The sequence below is a fragment of the Sminthopsis crassicaudata genome, chromosome 2 (assembly GCF_048593235.1).
Source record: "Sminthopsis crassicaudata isolate SCR6 chromosome 2, ASM4859323v1, whole genome shotgun sequence".
In the NCBI taxonomy this organism is placed as follows: Eukaryota; Metazoa; Chordata; class Mammalia; order Dasyuromorphia; family Dasyuridae; genus Sminthopsis; species Sminthopsis crassicaudata.
Window position 1 is genome coordinate 674359395 of NC_133618.1, and position 17367 is coordinate 674376761.

Below are 17367 nucleotides of genomic sequence, written 5' to 3' on the forward strand. Positions count from 1 at the left end.
AAGAAAGCATTTTCTTTATCCCAAGGGCCTCGTTAGACCTTTTTTCCTCAGTAGGATCAGTGTTCCTTATCTAGGAAATAGATACAGAATGTGACACTTAAATGGTGTAACCCTTCTGGAGGCAGACATCCTTCCCGACACTCTCTTTGTTGGAAGCAGAGACTACCCTCCAAATTGGAGATGCCAGAAATAAAAAGTTTTGAGAAAAACCACTGTGTTATCACTGTAGTTATACACTCAGACCTACCAAGGAGAAGTTAGGTATAACTCATCTATCCTCTCATCAGTAAGACTTGGCAGATTGGCTCTGCAGGCTTTTCTGCTCGAGTCCAGTTGTTTACTATTTTATTACAGATTAATGACCCTAAAAATGTAGCTAGCATTGCTAGTACAACATGTTAAGAGATTTCCCTATGGGAATAATTGCTGGCTCTACTGTTCCATGCTTCTAGCTTGTTATGGGGCTTTTAGATGGTTCCACAGTAGGTTGGCTTATTCTGAGCAAAATGTTTATTTTGAAACAATGAAATCTTCAGTAAATGAAAATGAACCCTGTGGGCAAATGACCTTTATGCTAAATAGCTTCTTTCTGATAACCACAATTTCCAGGATGAGTTTTTTTTAACTTTGTAAGATGTGCGCTCTCTTTGTCACATCCTAAAGGGCCGCTGTATAGAACTACTCTCCATCGGTTCATCTCCCCTTCAGATCCCTGGTGGTTCTTCTCCCTCCCCCCCATCTCAGCCCCACCCACCCCTGAGCTTTAAGACTTCGGCGGGCCTTTGGCCACTGAAGTTGGACCTGGCCTTGGAGAAGTGGTAGGGCTTGTTAGATGCAGTCAATGCCAAGACTGCCAGGGAAGTTACCAAATCTATGGGGAAGGGGTGCCCATAATGCTGATTTGAGATCAAGAGGAGATTATTCATGACAACCCAATCAGATCATTCCCCTATACCACCAAGCAGGAGGGGCCTTAGTTCAGCTGGTAGTAGGTATTTCCTGTTCTTTTAGGGGTTTCATTCAGTGTTACTCTTCAGGAAATGATCTGTGCTTGTCCCAGTGTTACAGATTTCCTTTGGAAATTAACTGCCACAGTAGCATATATTGTCCAGGACTTTGAAATTGTGTCTTTGTATTTGTATTATGGATGTTACATTACAACCCAGCTTTCAAGTGAGTTTAGACCATCAGGATGACTTTTCCTTGATTTTAGCTTTACATGTTAGCAAAATGTTTCTTTTGGGGGAGAAGTACATTTCCAAAAAAAAAAAAAAAAAAGTGTATGTAATGAAGGGAAGGTACTAAAGGTACTGGAAGTCACTCTGTAGGAAGTCATTCGCATAAACCATTCAGTCAATCAATGCCATATTGCTTCCCTAAAGTATAGAAATCAGTCTTCCTGGAAGAAAAAAAGGCCACAAATAGATTTTAAATCATTTTGATAATAATAATAAATGGTGGATGATAAAGTACTTTTTTCATGTCTCTGAATTCTAATCTGTAAACCTAGTAATCCCTTCCCCCCCCCAAAAAAAAAAGCCCTCTTTTGTGTTAATGTTTTACAAAAGGTTAATTTGGGGCCGATTTTATAATCAAAAGCAGAAATTTATGAATATTTAATGCTAAAATACCTTGAAGTCAATAGCACAGAAGGTTAAAGAAGGTAATTTCAGTACTTGAAGTTCAATTTAAGTATTTCTAAACAAGCTAAGTTTTACAGCAAACCAATTAATTCTGTTTTTAGTCGTCTGTATAGAAAACTCTGCGAGGTCTTACTGAGCCTTTAGTCAGTCTGTCTTTCCTCCGTCCTGCCAGCTGACTCCAACAGTGACGGATGGCACCAAGATAAAACATGGTGAGCACCGGTCATTGTAATGGCCTAGCTTCACTGGGATGCTCCACGATCTAAGGCCTTTTGTTCTGCAATATCGGCATCTTTTTTCAAAGTTAAAATGGCCCGGAGGGCCTGAAATTTCAGAACTTAACAGAAGTTTTGATCACTTTTTATTGAAAACTGCACTGAACGCTAAATGTCCACCTTTACAATAAACAAATACAAGAACGGGTAACACACTAAAACAAAACATACTGCTTGCTGATAGCCATTCTTGGTTTTCTGTTTGGGACAGTTTTCAAGATTTCTTTTTGTCACAGAAACAGGAATGTACCTATACAAAGGCTCAAAACAAGCCATCTTTTTCAAACAAAAAGGCGATGATTCACAAAAGACTATGAATATAACATGTAACTAGCTGATACAAATCTAATAGGATTTGTTAAAATCAGTCACACCTAATAACACATTTGAAGTGTTCTTGTATAAAATATCACGTGAAGAAAAGAAGACTTTTATCAATGTCTAAAAAAGTGGGTTTTGTTCATAGACAATCTGACAAATTACCATAAAAAGTGTTTCCTGAGACATAAGGAAATGCAACATTATTCTTCTTGAGCTCTTTCAGCTCAAGACTTTCCACTCAATAAAATAGCTGAGGATCTGAAACTGAGAAAATATATTTGAGTACAAACAGCTTGTGAAATTTAATACTTTTTTTCTTTTTCTTTCTTTTTTTTTTTTTTTTTTTTTTTTCTTTTTTGCATCATTAAGAGGGTTTTACTGAGCTTAAAGCCAACCGCTCAGGGTGTGTGTGTATAGAGTTCAGATGAGGGAGAACTAGGTTTCACTGTACACAGGAAACGTGGCTATCTTCAGGTATCTTATGCTTTGTAGTGTCTTAACACAGGAAAACAATTTTCTCCTCATCTTTGTGATAGTTTATCCTCCTAGGCAAAGAGGTAACCAGCCACATGTGGACAGAAGAGGCTGTAGTCCCATGATTAGGTTTCCCCTCTGCAATTTCATATTCTGATGGTTGGATCGTTTGATGCAACATTCTAAAGCAGATGTTCAGGACCTGCTACTCCCAGTGGATTGAGAAAGGAAAAAGACCTATTTATTCTTGTGATTGGTGCACAGATGAAAAAAACTTAACACACAATAACAGAAGTTTGTTGTTAATGTTATCACATCCAAGCTTGCCAGCACTCGCACGCAGACACGGTGACTTCCGACTGGTTCTCCCCGTCTTGCCTTTGGATCTCCTCATTTAACACTGCAGCGTCAGCGATGCGTCAGTCCAGAATCCACGTGGTGAATTCCGCATCCCATTCCTTTTCTTGTAGTTCCTGTTTATTGTTTACTGTTCCTTGGTCCCAAGTTTATGTAAATGATTATTCTCGTTAAATTATCTGCTATTGCTCATTGGGGTGCTCTCTATTGTCCCCATGTTTTGTGGGCTGGTTAGGAGAGGGAGCTTGGGAAGGATGTGCCACCGTTGGAAGATTATGAGTAACCGGAATACCTCCTGGAATAATGCCTTCCATAGCTGCAGGGATTCCTCCGGGCGTTACACTGACGATGCCAGGTGGGTATCTAAGGGGGAAAAAAAATTTTATGTTTTAAGGCAAGTTACAAAACAAAGTGGGAGTCAATTACCAGCATTTTTGTCTGAATTCTAAAGACCCCAGGGAAATGGGCTTAGTGTACTTGAAGGCCGTCACTTGGAAATGGTGAGCATTCCATTTCTTTAGAAAACCTACACAAAGCAGGGATTGTTTAAATTTAGAATTTTGTTGTAATTTGGTTGTTTTTAAGGGGTTTGCCTTGAAAACAGATTTGAGGTCTGTCCTCAACCCTCAAAGCCTGTGCAAATATATGCATATAAGAGTCTGTAACCCAGGCAACCCTCCCAAGTTCACTGCCAAAATTCCACATTTGGAGGCTACCTTTATTTATGAAATTTTTTTTTTCAGATGTGACATGACATCTGAAATTCAAAATGGAGGAATTTAATGTTCACACATTATGGAAATACAATAACTGTTTTTGTACAGTGTTCATTTAACTTTTAGAATTTAACTTTGTCTAAATTTGAAATTTGGGGGATGAAATTTACTGCTTCATCACTGTTTAATAAACTGAAGCAGTTCAAAGCAGTACATATATGGGAAAAGGTGGGAGGTTTGTGTGTATATACACAGAAATGTATTAAAAGTAACAAAAAGAAGGGCACTTGGCTGGGTTTAGACCTTAGGTGTGCTGGAAACATAGGATCCCACAAGAATTCCTGGCCCGGTGTATCAGGCAGGGGGAGAGAAGCTGACATTTGCAGGAACCAAAGACCACCTGCCCCATCCTATCACACTGGCTTCCATGAGTAGGCGTCACCCAGGGAAGTGGAAGCCCTTTGCTGCCAAATACAGAAGACGTCTCACCGTCTCCACATAGCGGGAAGAACGTGGGCAGTAGTCTGTTAGCCTCCGGCCCCTTGACAGACACCTCCTTAATGTTCTGAATAAGGTAATTCAGCTTTGATTTCCTCTCTCCCTCTTTGAGAAGAGAGAAGAATTTAAAAGACCAAAGGACGGACAGATGTTTAAAATGCTTTAATCAAATCACGCCAGACTCTGGTGTGGGAATCAGAAAGCAGTCACTTTTCTTTATAATCACAAAGTAACAATTAGAGTTTCCCCCCCAAGAATACCACGTTCTGTCCTTGACAAGTGGGACAAACAACCTTTTAGAAATTCTGCAATGGCTGGGTCAGCTTTAGAGCATGTGAGGAGTGATGTGAGAGAGGTATCTTACAAAGTTTGTTCTTTTATTAACATAAATCAGAAATGATCACATGACACAGAAGGTCAAGGGAATCTGAAGAGAACTAAGAAATTCTGTCTCATGGAAGGGGACCTGAGAGGCGGCCACGGGCCCAACCACTTCAAATTCGCAAATTACATCTGCTTTTCTATTCATTTGAACAAATGATGATGTATTTACTTGTAAAATGGCAGATCTTCCCAAAGCTTCCTTCCCACTCTGATACACTAACTATATGGCCCTGGAAGGCCGCGCAGTTAAGAGAATCGGGGAATGTTCAGATCCGAGCCGCTTCCCAGGGAATGGCAGGGGAAGGAGTGGGATCCTCTGGCAGCAGCATTTATAACTGGGGAACACATGGGGCCTTGCTATTTCTTCCCTTAGTTCAGTGTCGGGGAGTTGAGATGTCCTCCACACAAGGTGACTGAGAGGGTGGAGAAGGGAATCGAGAGCACGGCTCCTTGCAGATCTACATGTGGGATGCGAGGAAATGGGGGCATAACCTCCAAAAATTGCCTAAACCAATCACTGGTTATTATGATTTCATCCACCATTACAATTCATTTTCACCTAAAATGTTTGAGGTTGAGGGCCAATCCTTGGTTTCATTAACATAGGAAATCCTAGCGTGGAAAGCCCACCAAGTTCTCCCAACCAGTGCCACGTTGTCGCCTCCTCGATCCGCCAGCCAGCATGCGACAATCCACCGCCCATCCACGGGCTCGGTGTCCGGAAGTGGGGAGGGCTCTCTCCTGGTATTTGTCATTGGCTTAAGTGGATGCGTTTTATGGCCTTTTTACCATTTTAATTTCTCTACCTTGTTCCAGGCTGGAGGATGGATTGTCAAAAACCGTCTCTTGCTTTTAAGGGAAGCAGACTAAAAATGAATAATACCCCAAAACACTGTTCTTGACTCGGAGAGGAAACGTAGTTTTTACCTTCTGGACTACAGAAAATGCCGGGGGGCTCAAGGCCTTGGGCCACATATTCAGCCAGAAGAAGACTGGGGGATGGTGAAAGTGATCTTCAGATATCAGAAAGGGGGATCACATGAAGAGGGAGCGCCCCGGAAGCACAAGGACGGGGGCTTCCAACAGGCGGTTCCTCTAGGGAACGGAACACCCTGGAAGTCCTCCAGAGAGGCTCCGGGAGCTCCCCCTCTCACCTGTAGGTGGCGCCGTTGAGCTCCGGATGAATTGCCTGTTGGTCTATCACAGACCAGGGGGCCGAGGTCACAAAGAACTCCTTATTCACACAGTTTCTGAGGCTGTCTGGGATGCGACCTGCAATCCAAGGAGAGGGCGGCGGTTAGGGAGGCCCAACCGCGTCCCCTCCGAGCCCCTCGCCGAAGATGGACAGGAAAGCTCCCGGGTCTTGGGAATCCCTCGGCTCCAGGCTTCCCTCCCGTGCTGAGGGGGGGACGGGGGAACAAGGCAAACGAGGGGAGTTACGGAGCTGGGTCACACTCGGTTGGAATGAGAGTTATTTCTTTTGGGGGTGGGGAGAGATGAGGGATGTGCACTCTCCACCCCCGGAACAGCACCCCCCCCCCCCCCCCCCCGTCTGAGGGTCCCGTGCCTTGCTTGTCGAGGGTAACTTGGGGGGAATCAAAAGGGTCAGAGGGAAGTGGGGCCCGGGGATACCTGTGATTGCCCGGCGAATTTCGGTGGCAGCCGCCTCCCTCATCTCCAGAGACGCCTGCTCGCTGTACCAAGCCGTGTGCGGTGTGCAGATTAGGTTTGGTGCGTCTTTCAGTGGGCCCTGAGCAAAACTGGGGAGACGGGGAGGGGAGAGCGGGGCGTGTCAACGGCCGCAGCCCCCGGGGCACAGAAAGGGTGAGCTGGGCAGTCTGTCACCTGGCCTGAAGGCTGCGTGCCACAAAGGCCCTCCTCGGAGCCCTTCCGCCTACAAGACCCCGGGCACTCTAAAGTGACAGTGGCCATCTAGTGGCCGCACGTTGCTGAGCTACAAAATGAGCCTTAGGAGGGGGGACAGCTAGGGGACAGGGTTTGCGCTGTAAAGCTCCATTTCCTGCCTTTTTCCCTTAACAAGAGGAGCTGTAAGAAACCTTCCTGGGTCCCGCCGGCTGCCCCAAGTTCTCACACCCCCGCCCACAGACACATGGATCCCCCAGGGCTCCTGCAGGCCCCAGTGTGGTCCCTAACAAGGGCTGGGGCAGAAGGCGCTGCCGAGCCCCTCCTCCGCTCCCCGGGGGACTTACCTAAAAGGTTCCGATTCGTGCACGTCCAGCGCGGCCCCTCGTATCCTTCCCTCTTTGAGGGCCTGGGCCAAGGCCTTCTCGTCCACCAGCCCCCCGCGGGCCGCGTTCACCAGGAAGGCGCCTTGTCTCATCTGGAGGGGGGAAGGAGGGGAGTGTGAAGGGCCCGAGCCCGGAGGGGACACGCAGGGGCCAGAGGGGCCGTGCCCAAAGGGCTCATGCGGGGGAACCTGAGCCCGAGGGACGAGCCGGCCCTCACCTGCTTGATGGTGAAGTCATTGATGAGGTGGTGGTTGTGCTCGTTGAGGTTGCAGTGCAGGGACACGCAGTCGCTCTGGTAGAGCAGGTCCTGCAGGGTGTAGATCCGCTGCACGCCCAGCGAGCGCTCGATGCCGTCCTGCAAGTAGGGGTCGTAGAATATGACACTGAAGCCAAAGGCCTTGGCGCGGACGGCGACAGCCTGCCCGGTGCGACCTGCGGAGACACAAAGGGCGTGCAGCGTTCTCCCCCCTCGGACCGGTGGCCACAGGCCAGCCCCCCAGGACCAGGTGCTGAGGGGCTCTGGCGGCACCTGTCGTACCGCCCCCCCCCCCCTCCCCGGGGCCCACACACACCGGGGCCGGGTCCCTGCCCTGAAGGGGCCTCCCACAGAGTCCAGGGTGGCCAAGCAGACACAGATCAAACCCCGCAGGGCCAGGCCCGAGCCTGGACAAGCCCGGGGTGGGCCGGCAGACCTCTCCCAGCCTCGGCTGCCCAGGGCCGCGCTCTGAACCAGCCTCCTTTGTGAAGAGGAAGGTGCCCTCGATGGCCGCCCAATGGCCATCAGCTGCGGGGTCATCTCCGCTCGCCCTCCGCCCAGTAGTTCAAAGTGTGCATCAAATGGTCGGGCCGAGCTGGGAGGACGACTCGGGTCCAATGCCTCCACTTCGCAGATGGAGAAACTGAGGTCTGACAAAGCGGCCCCGCGGGCCCCCGTCTCTCCCTGGGCCTCAGTCCCCCATTTGTGAAGTGGAGGGTGGGAGGGGCGTCCCGGCCCGCGCGTACCGAAGCCGATGAGGCCCAGCGTCTCTCCGCGGATGCGCGCCGCCCCCGAGGCCACTTCGCGGATCTGCTCCACGCTCTGCACCCGCGTGCCCTCCCGCAGCGCCTGGTACAGCCACGTGTTCCGCCGGTAGAGGTTGAGGATGTGGCAGATGGTGGAGTCGGCCGTCTCCTCCACGGCCGCCGAGGGGATGTTACAGACGGCGATTCCTGGGGAGGGGGAGGCAGAGGTAAGACCGGGGCGGCCCTGGGAGGGCCATCCTCTCACCCCCCCCCCCCTCCCCCCGCCGGCGCACCGAGCTCCCCGGCCGCCTTGATGTCCACGTTGTCGTAGCCGCTGCCGATGCGCACGATGACGCGCAGCGCCTTGAACTTCTCCAGGTCCTCGCGCGTGAGGGTGATGGTGTGGTACATCATGGCTCCCACGGCTTCGTTCAGCACCTGGCAAGGAGAACCGGGGTCAGGGGCCGGTCTGAGCCGGGGGGATCCGAGTCCCGGGCCCCTGGGCACGGCCTCAGTTTCCCCATATGTCAAAGGGGCTGGCGTGGGGCCGGAGACTCGGGCCGGCAGACGTGTCCCGGGGGTGTGGACGCGGCTAAGGCCGAGCCATCAATGTGCGTCAGTCACTGGGAGCACTCCCCGCCCGGCCTGGCCCTGAAGAGCCTCCGGGGACTCCTCCCTCAGGGGAGGCCCTTCCTGCCAGCCGAGTGCTCTGTGCAGCAGGGCGGGCTGAGCTGTGGAAGAGCACTAATTGTGCCCCCACTGTATACAAGGCAGTAGGCTGCGCTCTGGGGACACCCAGACCGAGCCAGACTCTCCTCCTCCTGTGACAGGTTCCTTCCTTCTGCCTGCCTCAGTTTCCTCATCTGTAAAACGAGCCCGAGCAGGGTCTGCCAAGAAGAGCCGGGCACGGACAGCGATAATTCTGGTCGGGGCCAAAAGGCTCTGACCCTCGAGGCTGCAGCGGTGCGGGGGGCTCCCCAGCGGGCACCCCGCTCTGCAGAGGGCGGGGGTGGGGCTCAGAGCTGCCCTCTGTGCCCTCACTGCGACCTTCCGTCCAGACAAATCCGAGCGAGCCTGCCTGACCTCTGACCCAGGGAGCCTTGGACCCTCAGCTGGCTCATCTGGAAAGGGGTGGGGTCCTGGCTGCCCCTCCCCCTCCGGGCTGGGCCACCCCTACCTCACTCACAGGTCAGCAAACTGAGGCGGGGTCAGAGCGGCAGTGTGGAGGGGGGGAGGGGTGGGGCGCCCGGAAGGAAGCCACTCACCTTCTCGTGGATCTCCTGAGTGGACTGTGCGTCACAGAAGGCCACGGTGGCCAGGTCCTTCAGGATGGGCATCTCCACGGTGCAGTCCCGCCCGTCGAGCAGCGCCACCAGGGGCCGGGGGTGCAGGGGGCCGTTCATGATTTGGGGGCGGATGCCTGTGGGGGGCACAAGAGGGAGGGACCTGTCGGCGGGCTGCGGCTTGGGGAGGGGCGAGCCCTGGAGGACGAAGGCTGACCGGATGCCCCCCCCGGCCCGTGGGGCTGGACAGCCCAGAACCCAGGGCCGGAGGGAGCCAGTGTGTGGGCAGCGGGGCCGGGCGCCCGCTTGTGCCCCTCCCCTCCACCTGCCTGGATCTCCAGGCCCGCTCTCCTGCAGCCCCTGGTCTGTGGGCTGAGCGCGGGCTCTGACTCTGACCCAAGGGCCGCCACGCCCAGTGATGGGAAGGGACAGCTCAAAGTCTCTGAGGTCCCAGGACCCCCTGGAGCCGTTCCAGCCCAGACGTGGGGGAGGGGGAGTGCTCGGAGAGCAGGATGAGCTGCCACCATCTGCTGTGGCTCCGGGGCCTGGGAGGCCATCTGGGGGCTCCCTCCCCCACCGGCCTGTTAGCTGCTGGTGTCAATCACATCTCCTTCCAGCGAGGTGGGCTCTGACTCCCGGGCATTCCCCGAGCCGCCGGGGCGAGCCTCCTGACCTGGGCGTGAGGCTCATGGGGGAGCCCTCGCCAAGACTGGCCGGGCCCGGAGGGGCAGAAGGTGCCTGGGCCCTCGGGGGGGGGGGGGCGGGCTGAGCCCCACAGTCTGCTAGGGAGAATGTGATCATCGAATCAAACTAAGGCAGTCACCTCGGGGGGTCTGCGGGTGCCCTCCAAAACCTGAGCAGTAATTGGCAGCTAGACCGCGGCGCCCCAAGGAGGTGCCCAGGACTCCAGCTCGGACAGTGGGGAGGTGGTCAGAGCCCCCAGAAGTCTAAAGCAGACCATCGGGGGGCAAAGGTGGTTCTGAGGGGACGGTCTGGGGGAGTCTTGGAAATCCACAGCCCCCTCTCCTCCCGAAGACGCAGAGGGTCAGCCTGGCCTGTCTACACCAGCGCTTGCAGCTGCAACAAAGCGCTTAAAATGAAAAGGGATCCCACTGTCCAAAGGTGCCCTCTGACCCCACAGTTTTAAATGGGCAAGCCATTATCCAAGGGATTAATGGTGAAAATCTGTGCCCAGTGGGCACAGACCTAACAGCGCCACTCCTGGGCACAAATACCAAAAGAGAATGATCTGTGTGCACAGAAAGTATTGCCAGCAGTGGGGAACGGTTCTATAGACGGGATGCCGTCTGGGAAATAACGAGCAGGATGCTCTCGGGAAAACAGCAGCAGCCTGGAAAATCTCCCACAAACTCCCAGTGAAAAGGAGCGTCCACAAGGGGACGGCCACGTCCTGGGACGGCCGCCGGGAGGGACTGTGCCGTGGTCGGCAGTGCGATCGTCCCCGGTGTACCCAGAGAAGGAGCCGATTCACGGACCAAAGTATTCTGTCTGTCTCTGTCCCTGTCTCTCTCTCCCCTTTGTCTCTGTCCATCTGTCTCTTTTAACTCAATTTCCCTTGAGGATTGCTTTTCTTGGGGGGGGGGTCTCAGTTTTCTTTCACACCTTGGAAATGTTTTCCATAACTTCACTGGTTTCTTAATTGGGGGCAGGGATGAGGGAGAGAACCTAGAACTCAAAAATGTTAAAAATAAAGGGAAAGAAAGCACCTTTCAGTGTTTAACTGGAGAAAAATAGTCAATAAATCAAACACAAATAGTAAAAGAAAAAAAATATATATTAATGGGCATTTGCCCCATTTGCTCACCCCAGGGCCAGGGATGGGCTCGAGGCCCCCACTTGGAGCCCCCTGCAGGACGGCAGCCCCCCCCCCCCCCGAATCACTCAGGCCTGCCCGGGCCCTGTGCTGGGGAAGCATGAGGTCCCATGTTTTTATTTAAGGGGAAGAAAGAACAGAGATGTTTAAAAAAAATTCAAACAGGCGCCGAGCCCTGGCCCGTGGCCCCCGCCAGGCCGCCCGCTGTTTCCTGGCCCGATCTTTAGGGCCCCTCCCCGACCTGCTGCGGTGTTTGTCCTGCCCTCAGACCGGACAGAGCCGGCGGGTCCGCGGGAGCCACGTCCCTGGGGCTGTTGGCGGGTTTGCCCGCCTGGAGGTGTCCCGCAGCTGGCCGGGACCTCCCCTCGGCTACCGGGGGGCACAAAGATGGGCCCGGCCTCTACAAACTAGGGACGGAGCCGGGGAGGGGGAGCCGGGGCGTGGCCGAGGGGGGCCGGCATTGGCCGGCGGGCAGTCGGTCTGCTGGACAGAGAGATGGACTTGTTCTCTGCTGAGCTTCCTTTTCTAACTGTACGAAATTCCTTGAAACCGACAGGAGGCCGGGGGACAAAGGCCGCAGTCCCCGTCCCCGGGGCTGTCATCTCGGGCCCGGACCGCCCGGCGCCCCGCAATCAAGCGGGAAAAGCGACGCGGCGGCCGGTGCTGGGGGGGGGGGGGGCGTCAAATTAAAAAAAATTAAGGCAATTTTGCAGGTCCGACTTTGGCTAAACCTTTCAATGACTTCAAGGAGGAGATAATCTTTCTGTGATTATGACCAAACCTTCCCGTCGCCTAGCAACGCATAATTAAGGAATGTGTTTTCAGATCCGCTTTGCAAGCTGCCCATTATCAGATGAGATCGCTGCAGCAACAAATGCGGGGCTCATGCAGATGAGCCGGGGGGGCCAAGGACCCCCGAGACTCTGCTCCCCCACGGCAGAACGGGCATCGAGCCCCCGGAGAGAGGAGCCCAGGGTCAGTTCTAGGACAAAAGGCGACCGTCCCCCCCCAACAAAACCTAACCCGGCCTCTTTTGGCTTTTTAAGTATGATCACAAGGTAACCCGCGCCCCCCACGGCCCCCTCTCCTTCCAGGGGGGACAGAATTCACCGATTCACCTTCAGAGCAGAGGAAGCGGCCCCCCTCCTTGGGGGAGGGGGCGGATTCACATTTAAACCTCTGGAATTTCCCAACAACCTCTAAGAGGGCCGAGTTTTGTGGTGAAAGGAGGCTCAGTCTGGGGAGGGAGGGATGCTCAGGGAGGCCGGGATGCTCGGGGAGGACGGGATGCTCGGGGAGGACGGGATGCTTGGGGAGGGAGGGATGCTCAGGGAGGCCGGGATGCTCAGGGAGGGAGGGATGCTCAGGGAGAACTGGATGCTCAGGGAGGGAGGGATGCTCAGGGAGGACTGGATGCTCAGGGAGGGAGGGAGGGATGCTCGGGGAGGACTGGATGCTCGGGGAGGGAGGGATGCTCGGGGAGGCCGGGATGCTCGGGGAGGCCGGGATGCTCGGGGAGGGAGGGATGCTCGGGGAGGACTGGATGCTCGGGGAGGGAGGGATGCTCGGGGAGGCCGGGATGCTCGGGGAGGGAGGGATGCTCGGGGAGGGAGGGATGCTCGGGGAGGCCAGGATGCTCGGGGAGGACGGGATGCTCAGGGAGGGAGGGATGCTCGGGGAGGACTGGATGCTCGGGGAGGACTGGATGCTCAGGGAGGGAGGGATGCTCAGGGAGGGAGGGATGCTCAGGGAGGCCGGGATGCTCAGGGAGGGAGGGATGCTCAGGGAGGACTGGATGCTCAGGGAGGGAGGGATGCTCAGGGAGGACTGGATGCTCAGGGAGGGAGGGAGGGATGCTCGGGGAGGACTGGATGCTCGGGGAGGGAGGGATGCTCGGGGAGGCCGGGATGCTCGGGGAGGCCGGGATGCTCGGGGAGGGAGGGATGCTCGGGGAGGACTGGATGCTCGGGGAGGGAGGGATGCTCGGGGAGGCCGGGATGCTCGGGGAGGGAGGGATGCTCGGGGAGGGAGGGATGCTCGGGGAGGACTGGATGCTCGGGGAGGGAGGGATGCTCGGGGAGGGAGGGATGCTCGGGGAGGGAGGGATGCTCGGGGAGGCCGGGATGCTCGGGGAGGGAGGGATGCTCGGGGAGGACTGGATGCTCGGGGAGGGAGGGATGCTCGGGGAGGGAGGGATGCTCGGGGAGGCCGGGATGCTCGGGGAGGCCGGGATGCTCGGGGAGGGAGGGATGCTCGGGGAGGGCGGGATGCTCGGGGAGGCCGGGATGCTCGGGGAGGGAGGGATGCTCGGGGAGGGAGGGATGCTCGGGGAGGACTGGATGCTCGGGGAGGGAGGGATGCTCGGGGAGGGAGGGATGCTCGGGGAGGACGGGATGCTCGGGGAGGGAGGGATGCTCGGGGAGGACTGGATGCTCGGGGAGGGAGGGATGCTCGGGGAGGCCGGGATGCTCGGGGAGGGAGGGATGCTCGGGGAGGAAGGGATGCTCGGGGAGGCCGGGATGCTCGGGGAGGGTGAGCTCAGCCTCTGCTTCCTTTTGTGATTTCTGGCAGCCAGTGGTTCCTTCTGGAGCCCGGGGGGTCGGGGGTCATGTCCAGGGGTCGGGGGGCTCTGGGGCGAGGACAAAATGTCCTTCCAGACCGCAAAGGGACGGTGGTCAGCGTCCCCAGGGGACAGTTTGTGACCAAAAATGGCCAGTGACTCTGCCTGACCAGACGTTAAACCTGACCCCCCATTTCCCTTCATTTCGCCGCTGGGCATGAAAAGGGATAACGGCTGATTTAAGGACAAGCCCACCTCATTAGTGGCTCCGGGCCCCCTCCCCGGGCCGGGAAAAAAGCATTTCTCCTACAGCTCAGACCTTGGGCGAGGCGGCGGCGGCGACGAGTGCCAAAGGGCCCTGCAACGAGAGTCGCTCCGTCGGAACTGGGTCACTCGGCGGGAAAGGCTTGGGGGGGGCGGCCTTTGAAAGCCCGGCTCCCAGCGAGCAGGACCACGGCTCTGGACAAGTTACCTGGGGGGCCCCCATCCTGTGCCCTTCCCCCACCCGTCCGACCCCACATCCATCCCCGGGACCTGACCGGCGACCCCTCGTTCGGCACGGGAGGCCCGGCCCGCCCGAGCACCCAGACCCAGGCAATTACTTTGCTCAGACGAGATCATGGTGGAGACGATGATGGGGGCCCCGGTGCGCCGGGCCACCTTCTGATACGGAGAGTGGGGCGTGTGGAGGCTCTGGCTGCCCGCGGGCGGCAAGGCGGCGTCCGCCGGGGTGCCCGGCTTCCTCAGGAGCTGGGGGCTGCCGTGGGGGCTGGGCAGGGGCGCGGGGGCGGCGGTGCGGTCCCGTTTCATCAGCTCCATGGGCACTGTGTAAGCGGTAGAGTAGGCGGTCTTGGGGCCGGGGTGGAGGCTGTTCTGGGCCGGGGCGGTCATGGCTATGCCGGCCTGGGGGGAATAGGAGGGCCCCAGGCGGGCGTTCAGCGGGCACGGCACGGGGGAGTGATACCCGGGGTTCGGCTGGGCCATGCCGGCGGCCGAGTAGGTGGCGGTCTCCAGGAGGTGCTGGGACGGCGCGCTGGAGGGTCTGCGGCTCGCCTCGGCTCGGGGCGAGGCCGCCCGCGGCGGGAAGGCGGACGGGGGCCTGGCGGAGCCGCCGCCCGCGTAGTCGTTGGCCAGAAGGTCGCCCCGGTGGCTGAAGCTGTTGGAGCGGAGCCTGGGGCGTGCGGGGGGGGTCCTTGCGGTCCTGCCGGTGCAGCTGCAGCTCGGCCCGGCAGTGACCGGCCAGCCGGGAGAGGAGGCGCGCCTGGCCCAGGTTGGGGGCCACGGCCCTGATGTCGTTCTCCTCCATCACGGCCAGCACGCCGGGGCAGTCGAAGCCCTGCTGCAGCAAGGCCCCCACGGTGCCCTCCGACACGCCCTCCATCCGCAGCAGGGCCACGAAGTCGGGGTCCACGGCCCTCTTGCCGTCCGAGGTCGGGGCCTGGGAGGGGGCCGCGAGGGGCTCGTAGGGCTCATACGTCCCCTTGGCCCCGAGGGCTTCGCCGTAGCCCCGGCTCACGGGGCCCGCCTCGGCCACCGCGGGGTCCACCACCAGGCACGTCGGCGCGGTCTGCCTGGCGACGGGCGGGAGCTCCGGGGGCCTGGCGCCCACGTCATTCAGGAGGTGCCGGCTGGGATAAAGGGGCGCCTCTGCCCCGTACTTCAGAGGGGGAGGCTCGGGCCCGAACCTGCCGGGGCCCGGCTCCCGGCTGCGCGCCCTGGGGCCCTCGGGGATCATCTTCCCCTCGGGCTCTCGGTAAAGGCGAGGGCCTTCGGAGCGAGTCTGGTCCCACGCCAGGCGGCTCGCGGGCATCCCGTAATTCGGCCCCGGCCTGCCGACCATTTGGTCCCTGAAGTAGGGAGGCTCTCTGGGGGCTCTGCCCACCGCCGAGGGGGGGGTCGCCGTAGAACTCCTGGGAATTCCGCCCAGACAGCGCGACCTGCCTGCTGTCGTAGTAGACGAACTCGGGGGCCGAGCTCTTCCTCAGGGGGCCGGCCCCGAAGGCCACTTCCTGGTACAGGAAGGGGTCCGGTCTCTCGGGCCCCCCCCTGCATCACGATCTCGGGCCCCTCGTACCACCCCGGCTCGCCGCCGGCGCTCAGAGAGCTCCTTCTGCTGGGCGACGGTCTGGCGTAGTCCGGGGCGCCGTCGTACCAGCCGGCAGCATCCCAGCTCTGGGAGCGACCGAGGCCGACGGGCTTGTGGGGCACCGGCATTGGAGAAAGCCGCGTCTGCGGGCGGGGCCGGACGCCTTGGGTCACATCCCTCGGCGGGCGGGCCGCGGACCCCTGGGCGACGGCAGCCGCGGCCCGCCGGCGGTTTTGCGTTTCAGAGTCTTTCCTGAATTATTAATTCTCTGAAACTCGAGCAGAGCAAACCGGGCTCCTGCTCCGCTCGTCAGCGGCGATGAAAGGTCTCCTCTGTCTCGCGCGGCCCCGGGGGCGGCGGGCCCACGTAATCCGGCCCCTTATCCCTTCCCGCAGCCCGGACGGCCGATGGCTCCCAGGGCTGCGGGCACCAGCGCCTGGGGATTAAGAGCTAAAGAAAGCCTCCAAAGCTTTGTGCCATGTGACAGGGCACGGAATGAGGCCGCCCGGGGACGCGGCTCCCACCCAGGCAGACCTCGGAGCGCTGCGAGCGGCCCCTCCCCCCTCGGGGGCTCGCCGGGCTTTCAGGCCGGTCTGTCCCACTTTCAAGCAGAGGGGAGATAAAAAGGCCGGCTTCTAAGCCAGGCCCCCCCTAATCCCCCTGAGAAGTTAATCCACCGGCCAGGACCAACGCTAATGAGATGTGAGCAGCAGGACGGGCGGAACGGGAAGCCCGGTGGACCCGGGGCACCCCCAAGCCAAAGGAGGGGCGGAGGAGCTCACTGACCCCGGAACCCCCCCCCCCCCCCCCCCAGTTAAAAACACACGGACCAAAACCCAGCCCGAATGTCTTTTCCTCCTTGTCCTAAGAAACAGTTTCCAGGGAGGAAAATGATGGAAGGACCAGCCTTTTCGGAGGCCCCTGGGAAAGGGCACAGCAGAGGCAGGAAGGCCGGCCCCCTTTCCTGCCCCCCGCTTCCCGCCTTGAGGATCCTGCGGCTGCAGGGAGCTCCTGGCTCCTCCAGATAAAGGAGTCCTGCCGGCGGGCAGGTCAGGGCCGGGAGCCCACGCGCCGCTCCCCGGAGTCAGGACTCGGAGGAATAATGCCTTAACGAGGGCTGGACGTGGGAAAGCATGAATTCCTCAAGGTAGCGGCCGGCCGCGGCTTCTTTTGTCCCAAGGAAACGGCTCCCCGGCAGTTTTGGGGAGTGGGGGGCAGCCGGCATCCTCATGGGACCCCCTGAGCAAAGCTGCCGGGCTCGGACCAGCCTCCGGCCCCAAAGGAACCGCTCGCTTAGCCTCCACTCCGCAGTCCGGGGCTTTTTCTGAGGCAGATGAGGTCCGCCTCCGAGGGAGGGGCCACGGGCCAGCAGGTCCTCCGGGACCCAGCAGACCCGGCGCAGGCCAACTCCCGCCAAGCGGAGGGGCGACGGCTCTACCTTAAAACGTTCCAGAGCGGAGAGCATCGTCCCGAGTCTGGCGGAGGCCGCGAGCGAGTCATGCCGTGCAGCGGAGCCACAAATCTGGGAAAGCTCATTAATGTGGACACCTGCCTGTGGCCGCTGTCTCTGACCCAAATGCTCACCGAGTCACGTGCTCCCCCGAGAGCCTCGCATTGGTCCGTGCTCCCAAATCCCCTCCAATGTGCGCTTGAAAACAAGTCAGATCATCCTCCCTCGGAGACAG

General features: G+C 57.8%; 1 protein-coding gene across 1 annotated transcript; it reads right to left on the reverse strand.

The window, feature by feature from the left end:
• Window positions 1-1991: 1991 nt before the first annotated feature.
• Window positions 1992-15825, reverse strand: CTBP2 (C-terminal binding protein 2). The gene is given in 12 exon segments (XM_074297127.1): window positions 1992-3433; window positions 5823-5940; window positions 6301-6428; window positions 6879-7009; window positions 7135-7349; window positions 7920-8126; window positions 8213-8357; window positions 9185-9339; window positions 14199-14772; window positions 14774-15475; window positions 15477-15623; window positions 15625-15825. Coding segments are annotated over 12 exon segments (2889 nt in total). The 5' UTR covers window positions 15811-15825; the 3' UTR covers window positions 1992-3252.
• Between the last annotated feature and the right edge of the window lie 1542 nt (window positions 15826-17367).